General features: G+C 36.6%; 1 protein-coding gene across 1 annotated transcript in view; it reads left to right on the plus strand.

Annotated features, from left to right (window-relative positions):
* Window positions 1-20,840, plus strand: part of LOC105385314 — a 206,477-nt gene that overhangs the window by 156,035 nt on the left and 29,602 nt on the right. The window contains exons 9-10 of the mRNA XM_048631541.1: window positions 9,001-9,109; window positions 11,935-12,157. Of these exons, the coding sequence (XP_048487498.1) occupies window positions 9,001-9,109; window positions 11,935-12,157 (332 nt within the window). The remainder of the gene's footprint in view (window positions 1-9,000; window positions 9,110-11,934; window positions 12,158-20,840) is intronic.

A 20,840-nucleotide genomic window follows, 5' to 3' on the forward strand; every position in this document is an offset into this window, starting at 1 on the left:
CCTAAAAACGATTTATTAACTTTCGCCAGACGCATCGCTGGAAAAGCCAGCTTATGCTTGTTCCTAGTATTAATGTCATGATTACTGCCAATTGTATCAAAAGTTGAAATATTCTTTCGTACATACATTAAATTGGAAAAAATGAACTGACATGGAACTGTAAGGATGTTAATTTCTTTAAATAGTTCTCTCAATGAATCCCTGGAACCTAGTTTGTATATAGAGCGGATGGCTCTTTTCTGTAATACAAATATAGTTTCAATATCAGCGGCTCTACCCCAAAGCAAAATGCCATACGACAATAAGCTGTGGAAATAACTAAAGTAAACTAATCTGGCGGTTTCAACGTCGGTCAGTTGTCTAATTTTCCGTACAGCAAAAGCTGCGGAGCTCAACCTTCCAGCCAATTTTTCAATGTGAGGTCCCCACTGTAACTTTGAATCTATAGTCATCCCAAGAAAAACAGTATCATTAACTAGGTCCAATTTATTCCCATCTAGAATAATGTTAGTATCGCATTGTCTAACATTCGGCAGTGTAAATTTAATACATTTCGTTTTCTTAGAATTCAGTAGAAGATTATTAACGGTAAACCAATCGTGTATGTCAGATAGAATAGAATTAATTTCATTAAAATTATTTTCACTTCTTTTAACTTTAAAAAGCAAAGAAGTATCATCAGCAAATAAAACTATATTAGTCAATTTTTCAACCATAAAAGGCAAGTCATTAATATAAATGAGGAATAAAAATGGTCCTAGAATAGATCCTTGAGGGACGCCTATCTTTACATGAGCCCCCTGTGATTTAGTATTGTTAATATCGACCCTTTGTTGCCTCTTGTCTAAATATGAAACTATCAAATCTAAAGCCTTTCCTCCTATTCCATAGTATCTCAGTTTCGAAATTAAAGTCTGATGGTCTACACAATCAAACGCCTTCGATAGATCACAGAAGACTCCAATAGCATCGTGATGGTCTTCCCAGGCGTCAAATATGTGCTTAATTAACGCAGTACCGGCATCGGTTGTTGATTTGCCTTTTGTAAAACCATACTGTTGGCTATGAAACAATCGAGCTTCATTGAAATGCAAAAGCATCTGATTGAGTATGACCCTCTCAAATATTTTACTCAAAACTGGAAGAACCGAGACAGGCCTGAAATTTGCAGGGTCCTCCATATCCCCACTCTTGAACAGAGGTATAATTTTACTCAATTTCATAAGATCTGGGAACACACCTTCAGCGATACATTTATTAAAAATGTTAGCCAAAATTGGGGCGATTTTATTAATAATAGAAAGAACAAATTTAACTGACATTCCCCACAAGTCTTCAGTTTTCTTCATATTTAAAGACTTAAATGTTTTTATAATAGTTAATGTATTAATATATCTGAATTTAAATTCCTTATCGGTTGAAGGTGCGTTCTCCTTCGCCAGGGTTTCAGCTAATGTAGCTGAAGAATCTAGGTTGCAAGTAGTCTCTAAAGGAATGTTCGTAAAAAACTCTTCAAAGACTCTCGCCACCTCGTCATTTGATGTTATTATGTCATTGCCTACCTTTAAAGATAAATTAGTCTCGCGTGTTCGATTCTTCCCCGTTTCGTTATTAATTATATTCCAAATGGCCTTAGATTTGTTAGCCGAGTCTTTAATCTTGTTATTAATAAAAATTGTCTTCGCACAGTGACAGACACATTTGTACATTTTGCTATATTTCTTCACATAAGATTGAAAGTCAGGGCGGAGTATGAATGTTTTCATCTCATACAGATCATATAATGTCGCCCTGCTTTTGCGAATACCATCTGTAGCCCAGTCACAAAATTTAATTTTATTGTCTATCAAAACTTCCTTCGTTTTAAAATTACTCTCAAACTCATCAGCTATTATCTTAAATAAGTTAGTATACATCTCATTAGAATTGCAATCTACTTTAACCTTCGGAAGTTTTTCGTCTAGTTTCTTCAAGTAATTGTCAATTTTCTTTGTAGTAATCGGTCTGCATCTCACCTTAGTTTTATTTGTCTTGTCAGTGTTTACTAAGGTAATGGTCTGCCCACTGTGGTCTGACCTCAGACAATTTATCACACTACTGTCTTTAAACTCACAGTTACAGAATATGTTATCTAGACAAGTGGCAGACGTGGATGTAATTCTAGTTGGTTCCAGAAAGACATTAAAAAGATTAAATGATTTAAAAAGTAACAGTAATTTCGACCTATTAGGAGAGTCACCTAATAGGTCAACATTAAAGTCACCACACACTATTACTTCCTTTTTACTATTGGAAGCTAACCTTAGAACATCCTCCATGACAGTCTCAAAGGTAATGAAATCACCAGTAGGTGGCCTGTAGGTACATACTATTATATACTTGTTTAGCTCTGCACATGAAATTTCTATATGGTGTTTAACAGAAAGAGCAACTATGTCCTTTCGTTCTTTACATTTACAATTTTCTTTAAGAAATATAAGTGACCCGCCATGCTCGTTGCACTTTCTGTTAAAACAGCTTATAAGTTTGTAATTTTTCAATTGGAACATCATTTGATTCTCGTCTAACCAATGTTCTGTGATACATAAACAATCAATGTTAAATTTTTCCGAAAATAGTTCTATTTCTAACAATTTAGAAGAAAGACTCTGAATATTCTGATGTACCAATTTAAATTCATTCTTAAATGTCTTGTCCTTTAATAGTTTTGAGCCGAGAGAGCAGTGAACTGAATCAATCTTTATATCAACGCTATGATGCTCTCCCGTTGTCTGGGAATCTAATTTAAATCTACTGTACTATTACTATTATCAGTATTACTACTGACGGTGTCAATAGGGACACAAGTTTTCTTCGTTATAATGCTTATAACTGAGTTAATAAGATGAGCTACTTCTGTAGCTAGACGTCGTTTCTGATTTGAGGACAAAAATAAACTGGCCCAAGTCAATTTAAAATTATCTACGTACAAATTAGTATCAAAGAAATTGATACAGTCGGATTTACAACATGCATTGTACATTATTTTATTTAGGCTACATGTCATATAATTGCATTTGTCGGGCAGTGTGCATGAGTAAGGAAATGCACAAACAAATACATGTTTAGCAGGAAGGCCTTCTAATATAGCAAAACTTCTATGTATGTCAGACTTTGACACCCCTAAACTATTTCCCACCATAATAAATATAGTTGTTTTGTCAGTGTGTGACCTCTCTGAAATCAATTTAACTATTTGTCCGAATGTAAGTTCTGGGTAACAATAATTAACAACTTTTCCATTTACATGATTACCCAACATGTGCCCAAAATCCTTGCCAAGCCTATCGGAATATACAACTGTGCTGTAATCCTCGCTTGAACTGCTACTACTTGTAGTAAGCCTTGTCAAGGAAGTGGGTGCCATCTTAGGTAACTGCTTATTGCCTACTATTCTACTAGCTGCCTGAGCATTTGTCAAGCAACATTGATGTTAGAGCATTCTTAAATTTAGGTATGTCAAGGTTTCTTAAATGATTAGGTAGTTTATTGTAAATCTTAGGTCCCATGCAGATTAAACTCTTTTGTAGCAGTGTGGTATGTGAAGGTTCTGTGTAGGTATAGTTTATCTCTATTTCGGCCTGCCCTATTAGTTACACATCCCTTTGTTTTGAAAAGATCTGGATTACATTTTATGAACATTGCAACTTCAAAAATGTACATACATGGCAGAGTTAATAATCGAAATTTAGTGAAGTAGGGTTTACACGAGTCAGTCTGTTTGAGTCTATACATCGCTCTTATACATTTTTTTTGGGCCTTAAAGGCTTTCTCTTTGTCGGTTGAGTTGCCCCAAAATATAATTCCATATCTAATGATCGAGGACACATATCCGTGATATGCTATGACTGTTGTGCTTATATCGACAACTTCTGACAGTTTTCTAAGAGCATATGCGGAGCGACTTAACTTTTTACATATATGGTCTATTTGAGCTTTCCATGTTAGACCGCTATCGATCATTAACCCTAGGAAACGAGTGACCGACACAGTTTCAATTGGTTCTCCTAGACAAGCAACATTTATAGAGGCTGGTGCTATCCTTTGGTAAAAATGCATTAATTTAGTTTTTTCTATGCTAATAATAAGGTCATTCTTAGTTAGCCATTCTGTAATAGATACAAGTGATTGATTTATGTCTCTTTCATAATCTATTGGATTGTTACATTCAACGATAAGAGTGCTGTCGTCGGCAAATAAAACCATGGGATATTCTACGCACAGCGGGAGATCATTTATATATAAAAGAAATAAAAGTGGCCCCAATACGCTACCCTGCGGAACTCCACGATTATTACTTCTAAGTTTAGAGTGATATTTTATTTCAGATTTTGATAATAAGTCAATTTTTGATATTTCTACTAGTTGGTTTCTGTCGCTAAGGTAAGATTGTATAAGTTTTAATATATTTCCGCGTATTCCGTAACATTCGAGTTTATTTAAAAGAAGCTTGTGGTTTACAAGATCAAAGGCTTTTTTCATATCCATGAAAATAGCACATGTGCTTTTTTTGATGTCCATATTGTGTATTGTATTTTTTAAAAGTTGATAGAATATATTTTTATTGTGCAATAAGTTTTTAATCCAGATGAAGTTTGCGCAATCTTCAACATTAACCCTAGATATTGCACAATTGGCAATATTATATACTACTATTATATAATACTTGGCCGCCTTTAGTTTTAGAACTCACTCACTCACTCACTCTCACTCACTCTCGATGGCTCGTTGACCCGAAGTGGATCTTGGCCTCCGCTACCAAAAGACGCCACTTCTCTCTGTTCTGCGCAAGTTCTCGCCAGTTGTCCGCTTTGAGCTCGCGCAGATCCTTCTCCACCTCATCTCTCCAGCGATACTTGGGGCGACCGACTGGCCTACGCCCAACGGGTCGCGCTTCGTATGCCATCCTAGCCGCCCGATCCTCTCCCATTCTTTCTACGTGCCCGAGCCAGCGAAGTCTTGCAGCTTTAGTCTCTCCAATTATGTTGGGCTCGGCCATTAGGTTTTCGAGTTCAGCATTTCTACGGATCCTCCAGGTGCCATCATCGCGTTTCGTGGGGCCAAAGAGCTTACGTAAGATTTTACGCTCTGTGACCAGGAGTTTATTCTGTTCACTTTGAGTCAACGTCCAAACTTCGCACCCGTACATAAGGATTGGCCTTACGACTGTTTTATAGATGCGCAGTTTTGTAGTTCTTGATAGAAGTTTGGACGTGAGTACTTTGTGGAGGGCAGCCGAGCATCTCAGCGCATTTTGGACCCTAACCTCGATCTCTCCTTCTCGGGTATTGGCATCCGTTATTGTACACCCTAGGTACTTAAACCTTGCGATACCCTTGTAGGTCGTGTTTCCTACTTGGAGGTCTTTTCTTGGGTTATTTGGGTCGTTGCGTCTTGTCATGTGGAGATACTCTGTCTTCTCCTGGCTTATTCTAAGCCCCACTTTGGTCGCCTCCTCTTCAAGGACTTGTGCCATCTTTACCACCTCTTCCTCAGTCTGACCGATTAGGGCAAGGTCATCAGCGTAGCCAATTACCTTGTGCTGTCCTCCTAGTGGGATGCCCACATCTAGCGCCAGTACTCTTTGGATGGTATGTTCGAGTACTAGGTTGAACAGCACGGGTGACAGCGCATCTCCTTGTTTCAGCCCAGTAATTACCTCGAACTCGTCTGTCAGTTCGTTGCCCACTTTCACCCGCATCTTGCTCTTTCTCGTAGCCACTTCGATCATTTGGACTAGTTTCTCAGGAATTCCATAATTCCTAAGGATGGTGTACAATGCCTTTTTATCAATACTGTCGTATGCCTTGGTGAAATCTACGAAAAGCGAGTGAATATCTTTTGCGTACTCCCACCTTTTCTCCATGAGTTGTTTTAAGAGAAAAAGTTGGTCAGTTGTGCTGCAGTTTTAGAACTGTTATACCGTATTATGCAGGGTAGAATTTTGTAATGCCATGTGAATGGGAAGTACTCTTATACTCTTAATAAACTATAAAATACGTTTAAATTTTAGCCCTTCCTTTAAAAATTATTTGCAAAAGCTTTAAAAATTTGTTTTCTTAGATGGTTCGCTGTTTGTCTCAATCAAATGATCTTTAACGGAATCGGAAATGGAGGTAGAGAGAAGTGCATTCATGCCTTAATATTGAGAGGAAAGAAGTTATTAGATCCGAGGAATTCTCGTTTTTATGCCGAAGAGAATAAAAGCTATTCAGAGTTAAGTATTAGTCTGAAATACTTCGCATTGCAGTTCCGCCGTTAACATTTTTATTGCTTTATTCAATAGATTTTAATTTTATTTACCAATAACAAGCACCCTATGTATCTACCTTTATGGTTTTAAATAAAATGTTCAAATCTCTGCCTTTTTTACCAATAACAAACTCCGCTATTTTTTCGTCACTCATCCTGGATGAAGCTAAATTTAAATAATTCGAACCAGTGAACCTGCTTCAAAATAAACATAAGGGCTTTATATATTCCATGCAGAATGCTTGCATACGTGCAAACGGGTTAAAATTCATTTTAGTTGATAGAGCTTTTTCTAGCATTTTCTATACGGGTCGAATTGGCATTTGTTTCATCATAAAAAAGATTGATTTAGTATAAAACATGGCTCAATGTTTTTATACATAATAGAAGTTTAACAATTTACCAACATAATAAAAATATAGGTTGTGTGTACGAGTAGGTATGAGATTTTAGCAATAAGATCACCATTTATCATATTGGTCCATGCATGCATTACAGTTTTGCTGTCATAATGTTGGTGATAACTGTTATGTGTTGTTAGATGGTTGTTAGTGATAATTAAGCCCAAGTTTCGACTTTAAAATGAAACATATTTGTGAAATTCCACGAAATTACAGCTAGGTACATTTTATTTCTATGTTAATCCGCATTGTGGCTGGGCTTAAACCCATCACAATTTTATTGCACTCGCATAAACATGTAGATGTGTGCGAGCATAAAACATTGAATATGACTTCATTTGGTTCCAACGAAATGCATGGAACCTTTCACGTGCGGCTTTCAGAATTCACATAACCATCTCTTTACATAAAATTTAGAATAGAATATATCCGTCTTCCATCCCAACTCGAACCACCAAGTTGTGTTCAGTGTGAAGTTCGCTTTATATGTACAGATACCGCGTCTAGACTTGCGATATGCCATTTCAACTTCGTCTTATTGATCGATTCCAAAAGCCAGTGTCTGCGATGCAAATTGCATTTCCTAGCGAGTCGACACGTATTTATTAGCTGGGTATATTTGATCTGGCAGAGGAATGCTAATATTGTTTATTGGAAGGAATATTTACCTACCTGTGTTGCGAAATATATAAGCTTAGTTGTGTATCGGTTATACGACACTTCTACACTGCGGTCATTACGTTGCGTAATGCGTAAATGGTATGAACGCAAGAACACGTGCAGATGTGTTGTCTTGTTTTCTGCTTGTTGGCCTGTGCTTGTTTTCTATACAAATGGACATACTCACAAGCAAGGAGCACACATTCACACAACATACCTGCAGACTCAGTGGTGTCTGGCACGTTATAAATAAAGGTGATGTCTACAACAACTTTATCTGCCAATTTCCTAAAAAAAACGGAAAACTTTAGTTTACTTTAAACTCTCCAAAGAAAATCCGATTGCATTTGAAGTTTGGCCAAGTCAGCTCGCGGCTTGCTCGTGTTTCCCGGACGTGGTTTGCTCACCGACAACTCCACTCGGTCTGAGCGCCAAGTAACTGCTGATTTATAGCCTCGCCCACTGGCCATTTACCTGGGCGTCTCTGCTGAAAACTTGGCTATACATAGATTGACTTGATAGGAATGACACGATTTTATGTTCAAGGTACCACGAAATTATGTATACACACGAACTGTCGAAAGTGCTTGCCCCGAAAGCAAATAGATAATATTATTATGACGTATGTATTGTTTCTGTTGTTGCTTCAGCACAGCGCTTACGTAACAAAACATCTAATCACTGTCTCACGTAAAGATCCGTGGAACCATAAATATGGAGTTGAAACCACACGTCCCGCCGCTTGCCAGCTACTACGAATTTATTGCAGACATTTGCTGCCCTGTCGCAGATTATTAATGCCCCGTTTCTTTTGCCACATAAATCTAAAATACTAGCCAACTATTGTTATGTAATCGGAGAATTATTTCGGTTGTACAGAATAATTTATTGAACTGGAGGCTGGTGCTTTTCCCTGAACCCTACCCAATAACCTATTATATGTGTAAACACGAACCCCAGACCCAAGTTATGTTTAATTGTGTACACACGGGGGGCTGAATTATCCAACACCGGAATTGGGTCTTAAATTTCATAACTATAATATCATATTATTTGAAAGTGTACACTAATCGCACTCACTGGTATAATCCGATCCGATCCAGTGTCCACCTATTAACTAATTGAGCTCGACTAATGACCGAGCTATCCGTCGATCAAATTATCTAATGAGTGTGTTCAGGCTTACCAGTGTTATCCCTACATCGGACTACCGGTCGCCATTGTCATTAACTCATTATGTAACAGTAAATTGACAATTATGTACTGGTATTCTTGTCTAAAAATGGAGGGTACAAATAGTGAAATTGTAGGTCGTAGTCATCTCCGTAAGAAAAAGCTACATAACTTTCTTTGGTCCTAAGGTGAAATGGGTAAGGACGTATAGGGGTGCACAAAGATATGTGGTGCCTTTTATGGCCCACTGCTAGACATAGGCTTCTCCCAAGAAACGCCACACCCCTATAATTATTCTTGGCCTTTCTAATCCAGCCTCTACCCGCAACTTGTCTAAAATGTAGTCTGCCTCTACTTATGCATACGCCCTTACAACACATAATTATAATCACTCAACAACAACAAACCTCACCATCAATCGATATCAAACCACACCTATAACTCAGCCATTAACCCCAACATTCTTTGTCCACAGCTGCAGTTACGACTACCTGGAGATCGAGGAGATCGGGGCGGTTAACGCGACGGACGAGGGCTGGCCCGCGGAGCTGCGGCATCGAGACCACTACAGTGTCGAGAATGAGGTGAGAACCACGGTGTTGTAATGAGAAAAGTCGATAATTAAGTAATAATGAGAGTAATTTAAAAATAAACTTATATCACACATTCGAAATTCGTTGTACAGCTTTTGGGATTCTCAAAAATTCGTAAGCTTTATGTGCTAGACTGGCCATATAACTACTCATCCCATAAAACAGCTCTAAAATATAATTTAACGTAACGTAATTACATAAGTAGCATTATTATTTAACACTTTATTTCACCCATAAATCGCACAGATGAAAAATTAACGATTATTACATGAATTTTTCTTTAAAAAACTATTATTTCAATAATAATAAGAAGGTTTTACGAAACAGAAGATGCAACAAATGAATTATAGATAGAAACACCATTTATCGTTTAACCGACTAATGAGTCTAGACTATTTACCCACTTGACCTAGATGTTAGTGTGACTCAGGTCTCAGACAGCGAAGTAATAATCCTATTACTGGCACGGCGAGGAGCCAAAACTGGCTTCATTAAGGTCGTTAAAGATGCCAGAAATGGCTCGTGGTGCATCTACTGTGAGTCTAAGGATTACCCACAATCAGTGTTTAGATGTTAGTTAAGGTTAAGACAAAGATTTTAGGGTCAGATGGGAAGGATTAGACTTAAAAAGTCAAGGATATGTGTGTTTGTATTATTTTTGTCTCTTACCTTTCCATGTCGGAACAACAGGGAATCTATACTTTTAATTTCATATTCAGCCAGTACTCGTCCAACTCTCGATGCCATTCTCTCCCAAAGAATGCTCGGCCTTCCTCATCCAACTGCTGCCGACTTCATGTCTAAATCCACCAGTCCAGCGTACCGGAGCGCGTCCCTTTTGTCAGATTTTGATTGATTTAATAAAGAAAAAAAAACTGCGTCAAAAAACATATGACTTTGTTTGTGTACGTCGTTATTTTATGCGCTAAATACATTTGCGGTGATCTGTCACTGAGACATTATCCTCATCCCTGAAGGATACATTATTCTTTGTCCTCCTACGTATGAACTTTGACCTTCAAAGGTTCTGGAAATTCATCCTGAACGTATATAGTACACACGTAATACGGATGAGATATTTTAAATAATTTACATACTTATTTTTAAAAAAAAACCTTTCTTTCATTGGAAGGAGACCCGTGCCCCAGCAGTGGGGACGTGATGGGTCGTGATGTTATTTTTTTCGACAATTTGGGCCTTACCATTAAAACGTAAACTTACACATGTTAGACAAGAGGATATCAGACTTTGTAAACCTTATAGGTAAATATATAAATAAATTCCGTTTAACGAAGAACGTGGTTTTTTATGGTACTTTTTTTAAATGTTCATTACTTTTTTCCAAACTTTCATAGTGTCAGTTGAATTGGGACGCGTTGGCAGTTGGCGGGGACAGCTATTAGCTCGGCCTCACCGGACAGTATCAGCTTTTCCCTGCTGGAAGACGAAATTTATAGTCTCTTCCACTGTAGTAATATTGAATTATTACCAGTAGTGTTCGCATATGTTATGGTCATACTGTACTTGTATAATTAAATGACTAGCTTTTCCCGCAAGCTTGTAAAATTTCAGCTTTCTACATATAAAATTTAATTGAAATTAATTCGGCCATTTTTCACTGAAAGATTTATCAATCATTCTACATGCTTATGTACACTTACAATATTAGTAAGATATATAGGATATGGGTAACATATTTCTAAAATAAATCATGTATCTTTACTTATAATTAACTAGTTGTTCCCGCGAGCTTTGCTTCGCCTTAAAAAGTTTTCCCGTGGGAATTCCGGGATAAAAAAATAGTCTATGCTTTCCCAGGGTCTAGACCATCTGTATACCAAATTTCATTCAAATCCGTTCAGTACTATTGGCGTGAAAGCGTAACAGACAGACACATTAAATTTCGCATTTATAATATTATAGTTAGGATGTACCGACCACTTTCATATTTCAATCACTGAAAGATAGCTTTACCTAATGAAAGGATGGTGAAGGTTTCACCAAACTTCAGCTTATCAAAGTAAATATCTCACTAAATTGAGTTTTGAAAGAACCCAAATGATTCAGATAAGGAAGTTGCTGAGTTAAGGGATGTAAGATCAATAAAAGATAATATGGGTTAGTAATATAAATGAGAAAGCTACATATTATGCTATGCTTCTGTCCTTTATTAAGCAAATACAACTTTCCCGTACGTATCTCTCCAAGTTTTTTTGTGAAGAAAAGTTTAATCAAACAATGCGTTAGTTGAAAAAAATTAGTTACAGAGCTGGCGGAATAAAAAAAGGACGATGTTTGACTTCAACTTGTATCCTCCAGACTGCGTCAATTAATGGCTCTGTTGAGGAACTTAGTCGAAAGTAGGTCGATAACAAACAGTTCATTAAGAGCTCTTAGCTCGAGACCAGCATAGACGTGATATTAAAGTTTTTCAGACGTTCATTACACCGCGTTTGTTCAACTCAAGTTAATTGTAACGCTGTTGTAACTGTGGCCTAATTACTGACGGTTTGATACATAAATAATACGAATATAGGGTCTATAGCAGCACCTGAATTGATACCATCTGGTTTATATTTTTTCAATAACCCTCCCAACCCAAATAGAGTTTTTAAGTTGACGATAAAATTAACTGTAGGTACTTTTTTCAAATTTCAATCGAAAAATCTAGGTGTGTGTCCTCATGATTTTAAACCAAATTTCTAGATATGAGTATTTTGAAAAATCCTTACACTTTATTTATTTCATAGTTTAATACGACAGCATGTAAATTGTACACTGGCAGCAAATATTAACCCCATTTATCCTCTCTGCAGGTGTGGGAAGACCCAGAATACCTTCTTCCGGAGTCGGACTCCATCAGTGCCGGATGGGCGCGCAACATAACCGACCTCCCGTCACGGCGCCTCTGCGGCGATTGGAGCGGCAAGCTCAAGCTGCTGCGGTACCAGTCGACGACCAATGGCGTGCGACTGCGCTTCCGGGCCGACCACTCACGGCACTTCGCCGGGTACCGCGCGCGCGTCACTATGCCGCACGGTAAGTGGCTATTTCTTATATTTATAGATATTATACGGCTTTGTTCTTTTATAAAAATTCACACTACGGACTTAACATATTATATACTTTCCTTACCATAATTATTTTGACATGAAAACAAATACTCAATCTAGAATCAGCTATTCATTTTCTTCTGATGTTGTTGTACGTAAAAGTTGGGCAAAGCTGATTATCATCTCTAGCTAATGAAATCACAATAACCGCCTAATTCGGCTGAAAAGAAAAAAGATAAATAATAATAAATATGTGGGGACATCTCACACACGGCCATCCGACCCCAAGCTAGGCAGAACCTGTGTTATGGGTGTCGGACAGCTGATATATCTACACAAATACATAGATAGATAGATACTAAATATAAATATCAACACCCAAGACCCGAGTACAAATATCTGTCTTTAAACAAATATCTGCCCCAGCCGGGAATCGAACCCGGGACCATCGGCTCAGTAGTCAGGTCACTAACCACTACGCCATTCGGTCGTCGTAGATACTCAGAAACATTTATAAAGGAATTCTAACTAAGCCCAAAACGATTACAATCTGTCCAATCAAGGAATTTGGGAAAGAAAGAAGGTATTACGATGACCCTAACCCTGGGATCTGGGGGTATTCATTAGGTCTCCCCAGGGGTCAGACATAATCATCTTACTTCGATTCGTCACTTTGGCTAAGCATTATAGGTTTCATTTACGGGCAATTAGATATGGATTGGTCCCTTGGGGTGATATGTTAAGACGATCCTGTCTTTGTAATACAACTGTTAAGGCCGTTAAGGCGCAGCTTTAGATTGAATATTGGAACTTGGGTTACAGGCTTAAGATGATAGCGTTTAGCATTTAGCGTCTTGTCTTTAGTATTTGTGTTTATATGTCATCTTAAAAAAGCAAATACACTATACTTATATTGTGTTGGGCCCATGAAAACAGTAAAATTGGGCTAGCACCGTTGTAAATTTGTAATATATACAGAACCGATAACCTTTGGGTCGGGTGCGTCCTGGGGCGGGCTATTTGTATAATATCTAATTATGTTTTTCTATGTCTTTTAATTATTATGAATAAATCCAATATCTACATATTTAATTTCAAAAATAAAAACGAAAACCAACTTTAAAAAAAATCTTTGAAAAACATGTATTCAACTGAAGGTAATTAGGATATGAGTTGAATCAGAAAATGATTTTACAGTCAGCAATTGTTTATTTCATGTTCCTTCCATCAAAGGCCTTGCTCGTAGCTTGTTCCTTTGGTCAAAGAGCGGGTATGGCTCGTCTGTACATCGCAGTATTTGAGTCGCTATTCAGTGGCGCCATGTTGTAAGCATAATGAGGTCCTTTGAGCCACGGCGGATCAAAATAAGGAATTAAATATTTGTACCTTCGGCATTAATACAGTGGATAAGCTTTTAAAGTCTGCGCCAGGCTGTATCTTAATATTTTGGTCAGTTATTAATACTTATTAAGAAAAATTGGAATGATAATATTCTGTAAGTAATTATATTTTTTGTTAAATACGTATAGTATCACAACATTTCTTAGTATGCACCTACATGAATTATATGAGAAGTATCGTAAACCTCCCGCTACGAATTTGATTTACAAAGACGTCAGAATACTGCAAGAACTTCCGTAAACTTCATAAAAGCTAAGACAAAAACTTGGACTCGGACACGACTCGAAGACTAACAGAACTGATGACAAACTTTTCTATGCGTTGCGGTCAATGGAAAATCTTGTTTGCACGCTCAACTTTAAGAGTTATCTGAAGGAAATAAACCATTATTTTTTATAGGGTTACTGACTGCGAAAAGAAATAGACAAACAACTTAGTGCCAATTTCTCCATAGTCGGTTATCTAACCGACAGCGATTGATTTATAAATGTTAAGTCATCTCCATATAAAATTCATAACAGATGTGTCAAAAATCAACCACTACTCCCTATGGTTATGCTCTAACCGACTATGGAGAAATTGGCACTAAAGCTGCCTAGTTTGCAGCGTTATTGGAAAATAACCTAAACTTTTTTATTTTCTAATGAAGTAATGGTTCAAAAGTGCTGAATTTAACAAAAAAAAAATACACGGATAAGTTAGTGAGAATCTTTTTGGAAATGTACGTATTATATGAACTGTACTGTAACTTGAGAACCAGTGCCCAGCAGTGGACGATTATGGGTTGATGCTGATGTATTAATATAGTTATACCTATCTTGTACCTAAACTTGCCATTTGTCATTGCAATAAGAAATTAAACTATTATTTGCAAATGAAAAACGTTCAAGTAGAAATAAAAAATGATTGCGATAACAAAGTAAAATACCATCCTCAATAGTTTAAACTCTTCTTCAGTCTATGAACGTATTGTGGCAGCCCTGATTCCAGCTCACTTGACTTTGAAACAACGTGCTCAAACGAACACAAACTTTGTACCTTTGTCATACAGTCTCAAATACAATACGCCAACTTTGTTTGGAACTGGCTACTCGGATGTAAGCATCCGTTCGCGAGTTTTTTCTTTTAACGGAACGTAGTGGAGTTGTCATTGAAAAGTTGACTCTATTGTCTTGTTTAATTAAATTCTTTTTGTTTTGTGTCGCGGCGCAGCGGGAATATTTTCCAGTGGTGCCATAGCCGTTCAATTAATTTAATTTTCATATTTTTTAATAAGTACTTCGGCGGATTTTAAGATATTTTTGCATTAGGTTTTCATAATACTTAGGGTGCTTTTCCACCAGAGATGTGCTATGCTACGATGCTGTGGATGCGTTTGATATCCACCAATCATAATTATTGGTGCACATAGCTTAGCACTGGTGGAAACGGATTCAACTAAGATATGTTTTTTGTATGGAATTATGCATGCTATGGATGTGTGCTATGGATGCGTGCTATGGATATGTGCTATGGACCATCGCGAGTGGTGTAGCTATGTATGTGCAGAGCAGACCTACAGTATGCCCGCGTTTTTCACTGAAAGTAGACATGCCATCGTGGAAGCAAACAATCGATACATAGCATAGCTCAAGATGCGCCGGCGCATCTTCGTAGTGCATCTTCCTCGCACAGCTACCTAGCGTAGTATTGGTGGAAACGGTCACATATTTTCGTAGCGTAGATATCACATCTTCGCAGCATAGCTGCATAGCACATCTCTGGTGGAAAAGCACCCTGACTAGTTACTTAATAATTCTGTTTAGTGTTATGATAAAATAAAAAATTAAGTTACAGAATAAACTATCGAAGTTTGCACCTAACCTTGACAAATAATTGAACAGCTTAGGGGGTTTCCCAAAGCGACACTCACCATCGGCTTTCCTCATCCAGCCACTGTGTACCACCTGCCTCACTTTGCCAACAATCACGTACGACACGCAATACATTTACTTTTATAGTTTACCTAATACAAACAAAACAAAACCGTTATAAAAAGCCACTTTCGTTTAATTCCCTTAAACCAAGAGCTCGGAAGGTTTTATTCGCTTGTTTTATTTGTCCATTTCCTCATGTAAACGTCGAATAAAAGGGAAAAATGTACTTTTACGAGCGACGACGCAACCGCCGGAGAACCGTTACAACGACGCCAGGCTTCGCACCGAACACACAGTAGGGAGAAGGCATGAAGCAATACTTAATTATAATTATTATCATAATTGCATAATGTAGTTATGGTTATCACCGAATCGTTTCAATATTTATAAATTACGCTGGCTTAGATTTTGTAATTGATCATACGTAACAAAATCCGGTGAGGTTAAAAACATGTCTTTAAAAAGACTCGAATACTCTTCAGTTCGAGTCCATCATGTGAAATTTCAGTTCACTAGTAAAAAGACTAATGTACAGCACAGTCGGCAATATAAGAGTAACCCACGTAAAGAGATTCCAATATAGGCTTGTAATAGTTTAGATCTTATCACTCAGCTGTATAGCTTTGAAGTTTCGTCCGCAATTCTATGTCCATTAGAAGAGTGCACTAAAGTCATGAAACAAAACATTAATCCGTTTAATATTATTCATCTAAATATCCGTAGTATTAGTAAAAATATAAATGAATTAAACACTATATTATCTCTTTATAAACTGGATTGTGATGTCATAGCTCTAACCGAATGTTGGCTCCTAGCGGAAACTAACTCAATAATTCCTCAATTAGACGGCTAAAAAACACATGCATCAAAAAATCTGCTTAACCAAAATGATGGTATTGTAATTTATATAAAAGAGAATTTGGAATGTTCCTTTACAGAACCTTCTTTCGTGGAGGGTAGTGGAGTTGTTTTAAAAATAGGCTCAACCCTGGCAATGATATTTATATCTAGATCACCATCTTTCAAGAGCACAGATGGTTTCATATTATGTCTAGACAATATTCTTAACAGTCTAAAATTGCTCTTGGGAAACCGAGGCTGAAGATATTTGGCTGACAGTTACCCTTGGCCACTCTAAAATACATATCTGTCTTGTTTATCTCCCCCCCGACATAAACATGAGTACATTGGAATCTTTTTTTAACAAGTGCTATGACATAGTTACAAATAAAAATGATCAATTTATTATTTTGGGTGATTTTAATATGCCCTATTTATCTTGGGTTCCTGTAACAAACCATAACACTCTTTCTGTATCTGAGATTCATAAAGATAAAAAACATCCTTTATTAATAGACCTTCTGGCACTCGGAGCTCTACAACAGTTAAACAACATTGCAAAACCAAATGGAACAATCTTAGACTTATTTTTAACCAATCTACTTGATTGCAAAATTTCACCATGTGACCCGATCAGTAAACAAGACAGACATCATCCGCCATTTTCAGTAATAATTGAGGATCACATGGCCTATACCATTCGGCCTAATATAAATAATAAAATATTTAACTTCAAAAAATGCAACTTAGCAAAATGTAAAAAAGCTCTAGCATTCGTGGACTGGGAAAATGAGTTATCTGATTCAGACATCAACATTTGTATTTCCGTATTTTACGAAATTTTAAATACTATCATACAAGACTCAACACCTTACAAGAAAAATGATTCCCACAAATATCCAATTTGGTTTTCAGAAAGCCTAAAAAAAACGCTATTAGAAAAAAATAAATACCATCGCAAATATAAAAAATTTAAAAATCCTCGTGATTACGACACATATGCCATGCTTCGAACAAGAGTCAAAAATATGATTGACGATTGTTATAAAAAATTTGTGAATAATGTTGAGGACTCACTACGCTCAGGCAGCAGTAAGCTGTTTTGGACATTTATTAAAAGTAAAAAATCACATAGCTCTATACCGCAAACAATGACTCATAACAATATTTCTTCCTCGGATACAAAGGAGATATGTGAACATTTTTCAATGTTTTTTGGCTCTGTCTTTGAAAACAATAAAGTAAATCCAGAACACCTTCATGCGGACAGTCCTGGTTCCAATTACGCACTTCACAAAATAGAATTGTCACTTAGTCAGATTCATAATAAACTAAAACATCTAGATCCCAATAAGGGTGCTGGGCCCGATTTATTACCATCACATTTTATACGTGACTGTGCAGAGGAACTCTCGATTCCTTTGCATATTATTTACAATAAATCACTTCACTCTGGTATTTTTCCAGATTTCTGGAAACGTGCATACATTATACCAATATTGAAAAGTGGTGACGCCAGTATTTGCAGTAATTATAGGCCCATTAGTATTTTGTCATGCTTGGCAAAGTTATTCGAGTGCCTCATATTTGACTATATTTACGCGCATGTGAAACCACTGTTATCGGACAAACAACACGGCTTCGTAAGGAATAAATCAACTGTGACTAACCTACTAGAATACGTCACTTATATACACGAGTCTTTTAATAATAAACAGTCAGTTCACAGTGTATATACTGATTTCAAGAAGGCGTTCGATAAAGTGGATCACACTATTTTAATCTTTAAGCTAAAATCACAATTTGGGATTCATGGAAGCCTTCTTAGATGGATCTCATCTTATCTCTCTAATAGATCTCAACTCGTAGCGATTAAAGGACACCATTCTGCTCCATTAAACATAACATCAGGCGTACCGCAGGGCAGTCATCTCGGCCCTCTATTTTTTGTTTTGTTTATTAATGACCTAACACAGAAATTTAAATCCCAATGCATACTATATGCTGACGATCTCAAAATTTTTAATAGAATTGTTACCATAACCGACTGCCAAAACATTCAAACTGACTTGAATTCACTGTCTAATTGGTGTTCAGTTAACAAAATGCAGTTAAATGTTGCAAAATGCTTTGTTATGAGATTTTCAACGAGACGAGATGACCTAAAAGATTATGTATTTAATATAGGCGGTCAAGAGCTTGAAGATGTAAACTCTATACGAGACTTAGGAGTCATTCTTGATAACGAATTAAATTTCAGAAAGCATTACGAGTACCTTATCTCGTCATGCAACAAGCTTCTTGGTTTTTTATCTCGTTTCAGTACTGATTTCAGAGATCCCCGGTCCTTGATCACTCTATTTAATAGTTTTATTCGCAGTAAGTTAGAATATTGCTCTGTAGTTTGGAATCCGTATTATAGTATCCACACTAAATCATTAGAAAATATTCAGGCTAGATTTTTAAGAATTATATCTTACCGATTTAAACTAAAGTACATTTGTAACTCATACCAATCAAGACTTCAACACTTTAAATTAACCTCCCTCGAATATCGCCGAATCTCAACTTGCCTATTTACTCTACATAAGATATTACATGGACAAATAAACACGACTCTTTTAGAACAAATAAAAATCAGTATTCCTCGCAGTACACAACGCAGACAAGTAAAAAAACTCAAAACCTTCGAATTACCGGTTTGTCGAACTCAGAGGGCATTTCATGAACCTTTCCTTAATATGTGTCGTCTATATAATGAGAAAATAAATCATGGGCCACTAGATATATTTGCAAACCTCCACACCTTTAAAAAACAACTATTTACATTAAATTTAAAAGATAAGTAAGTAACGTATTTATTTATAATTGTTTTCTTTACAACTTAAAGTATAGACTGTTTATAATATATATATTAATATATTTTATAAGATAGCTTTAAATCTCCTTCCAATAAATATATAGGTATTTAGAAAAAACATATTAACATATTAGCTAGAACTAAGACTTTAATATAAATAACGTATAGCATGCTGTCATCATATCCTTAAGGGTTAGTCACTAGATTGTTTGTTAAATAACATATTTACTTAGAAATGTATTGTGTCTGACCTGTTTTATGATGCTTTAAAATAAAATAAAAAATAAATAAAAATAAATAAAAATCATATAAAAACCTCGTTTTAATGGGAGACATCAATATCAATATTGGAAGTAATAGTTTCGATCCACTTTCCGTATCCTATCTCAATCTAACCGCATCACATGGTCTTCTTCCTGCCCACACATACCCTACAAGAGATAATAACTGCCTAGATCATGTTATGCTGAGGACAACAAAATCCTCCCTTACACTTGTCATTGAGACAAACATAACTGACCACGCACCGGTTATACTTAGCATAGATAATGCAAATCTAAATGCGAGAAATGATTGTAGCAGAAAACATATTAAATACGAGCTGATACAAAAAGAGCTCCTGTTATGTGATTTCTCAGATGTTTGTAATTCCTCTGATGCTAATGAGGCTACTGATCTATTTATAAATAAAGTATCATCAATAATACAAAATAACACATATATCTCATCTCCTCCAAAGAAACAGCGACTCTTAAAACCGTGGATGAGTTTAGGCTTATTACGCTGTATACGCAATAGGGATAAAATGCATAAAAACCAAAAAAAGGATCCGGATAATATTATTTTAAAAATTACGTATAAAAGGTACCGCAATTTTTGCAATGAACTTCTAAGCAGGCTGAAAACGAATTATGAGAAAAACGAGCTATATAAATGCAAAAATAACTCTAAAGCACTCTGGAAGACCATTCGATCAATATCAAACACCAAAAAAACACTATCACCGTCAAATGTATTGCTTAAACTCAATCATGATCCGACTATTTCAGTAAATACGGTAAATAAACACTTTGCAAACGTTGGGGAAAACCTAGCAGCCAAAATTGTTCCACCTCGCACAATGGTATATACTCACCCCCACTCATCTCCTAAAGATTCTCTGGCTATCCTTGAGCTTGATTATAATGACATAGCTATGCTTATTCGTGGCTTGCGAGATGATTGTGCAGTGGGGTGGGATGGCATTTCCTCTAAAATTCTAAAGGCCGCTCTAGAAGTCATTGTTCCACCCATCACACACATCTGCAATCTAGCAATTGCTACTGGAGTTTTCCCTCGGGCATTCAAAAAGGCGGTGGTTCATCCAATCTATAAAGCAGGGGACAGAGACAGTGTTAATAACTATAGGCCTATTTCCGTACTGACTGCCCTTTCAAAAGTACTAGAAAGAATCCTTAATAGCTCTCTCGTCTTTTTTATGGACCGCAATAAAATTATTTCAGACAAACAGTTCGGATTTAGGTCAAATATCTCAGCTGAAGATGCTGTTACCGCGCTCACGACCTCTATTGTTGATCATATAGAGAAAAAACACAAATGTTTGGCTATATTTTTAGATCTCTCTAAGGCATTCGACACTGTCTCTGTCCCTC

This window comes from Plutella xylostella, chromosome 29 (assembly GCF_932276165.1).
Source record: "Plutella xylostella chromosome 29, ilPluXylo3.1, whole genome shotgun sequence".
Lineage (NCBI taxonomy): Eukaryota > Metazoa > Arthropoda > Insecta > Lepidoptera > Plutellidae > Plutella > Plutella xylostella.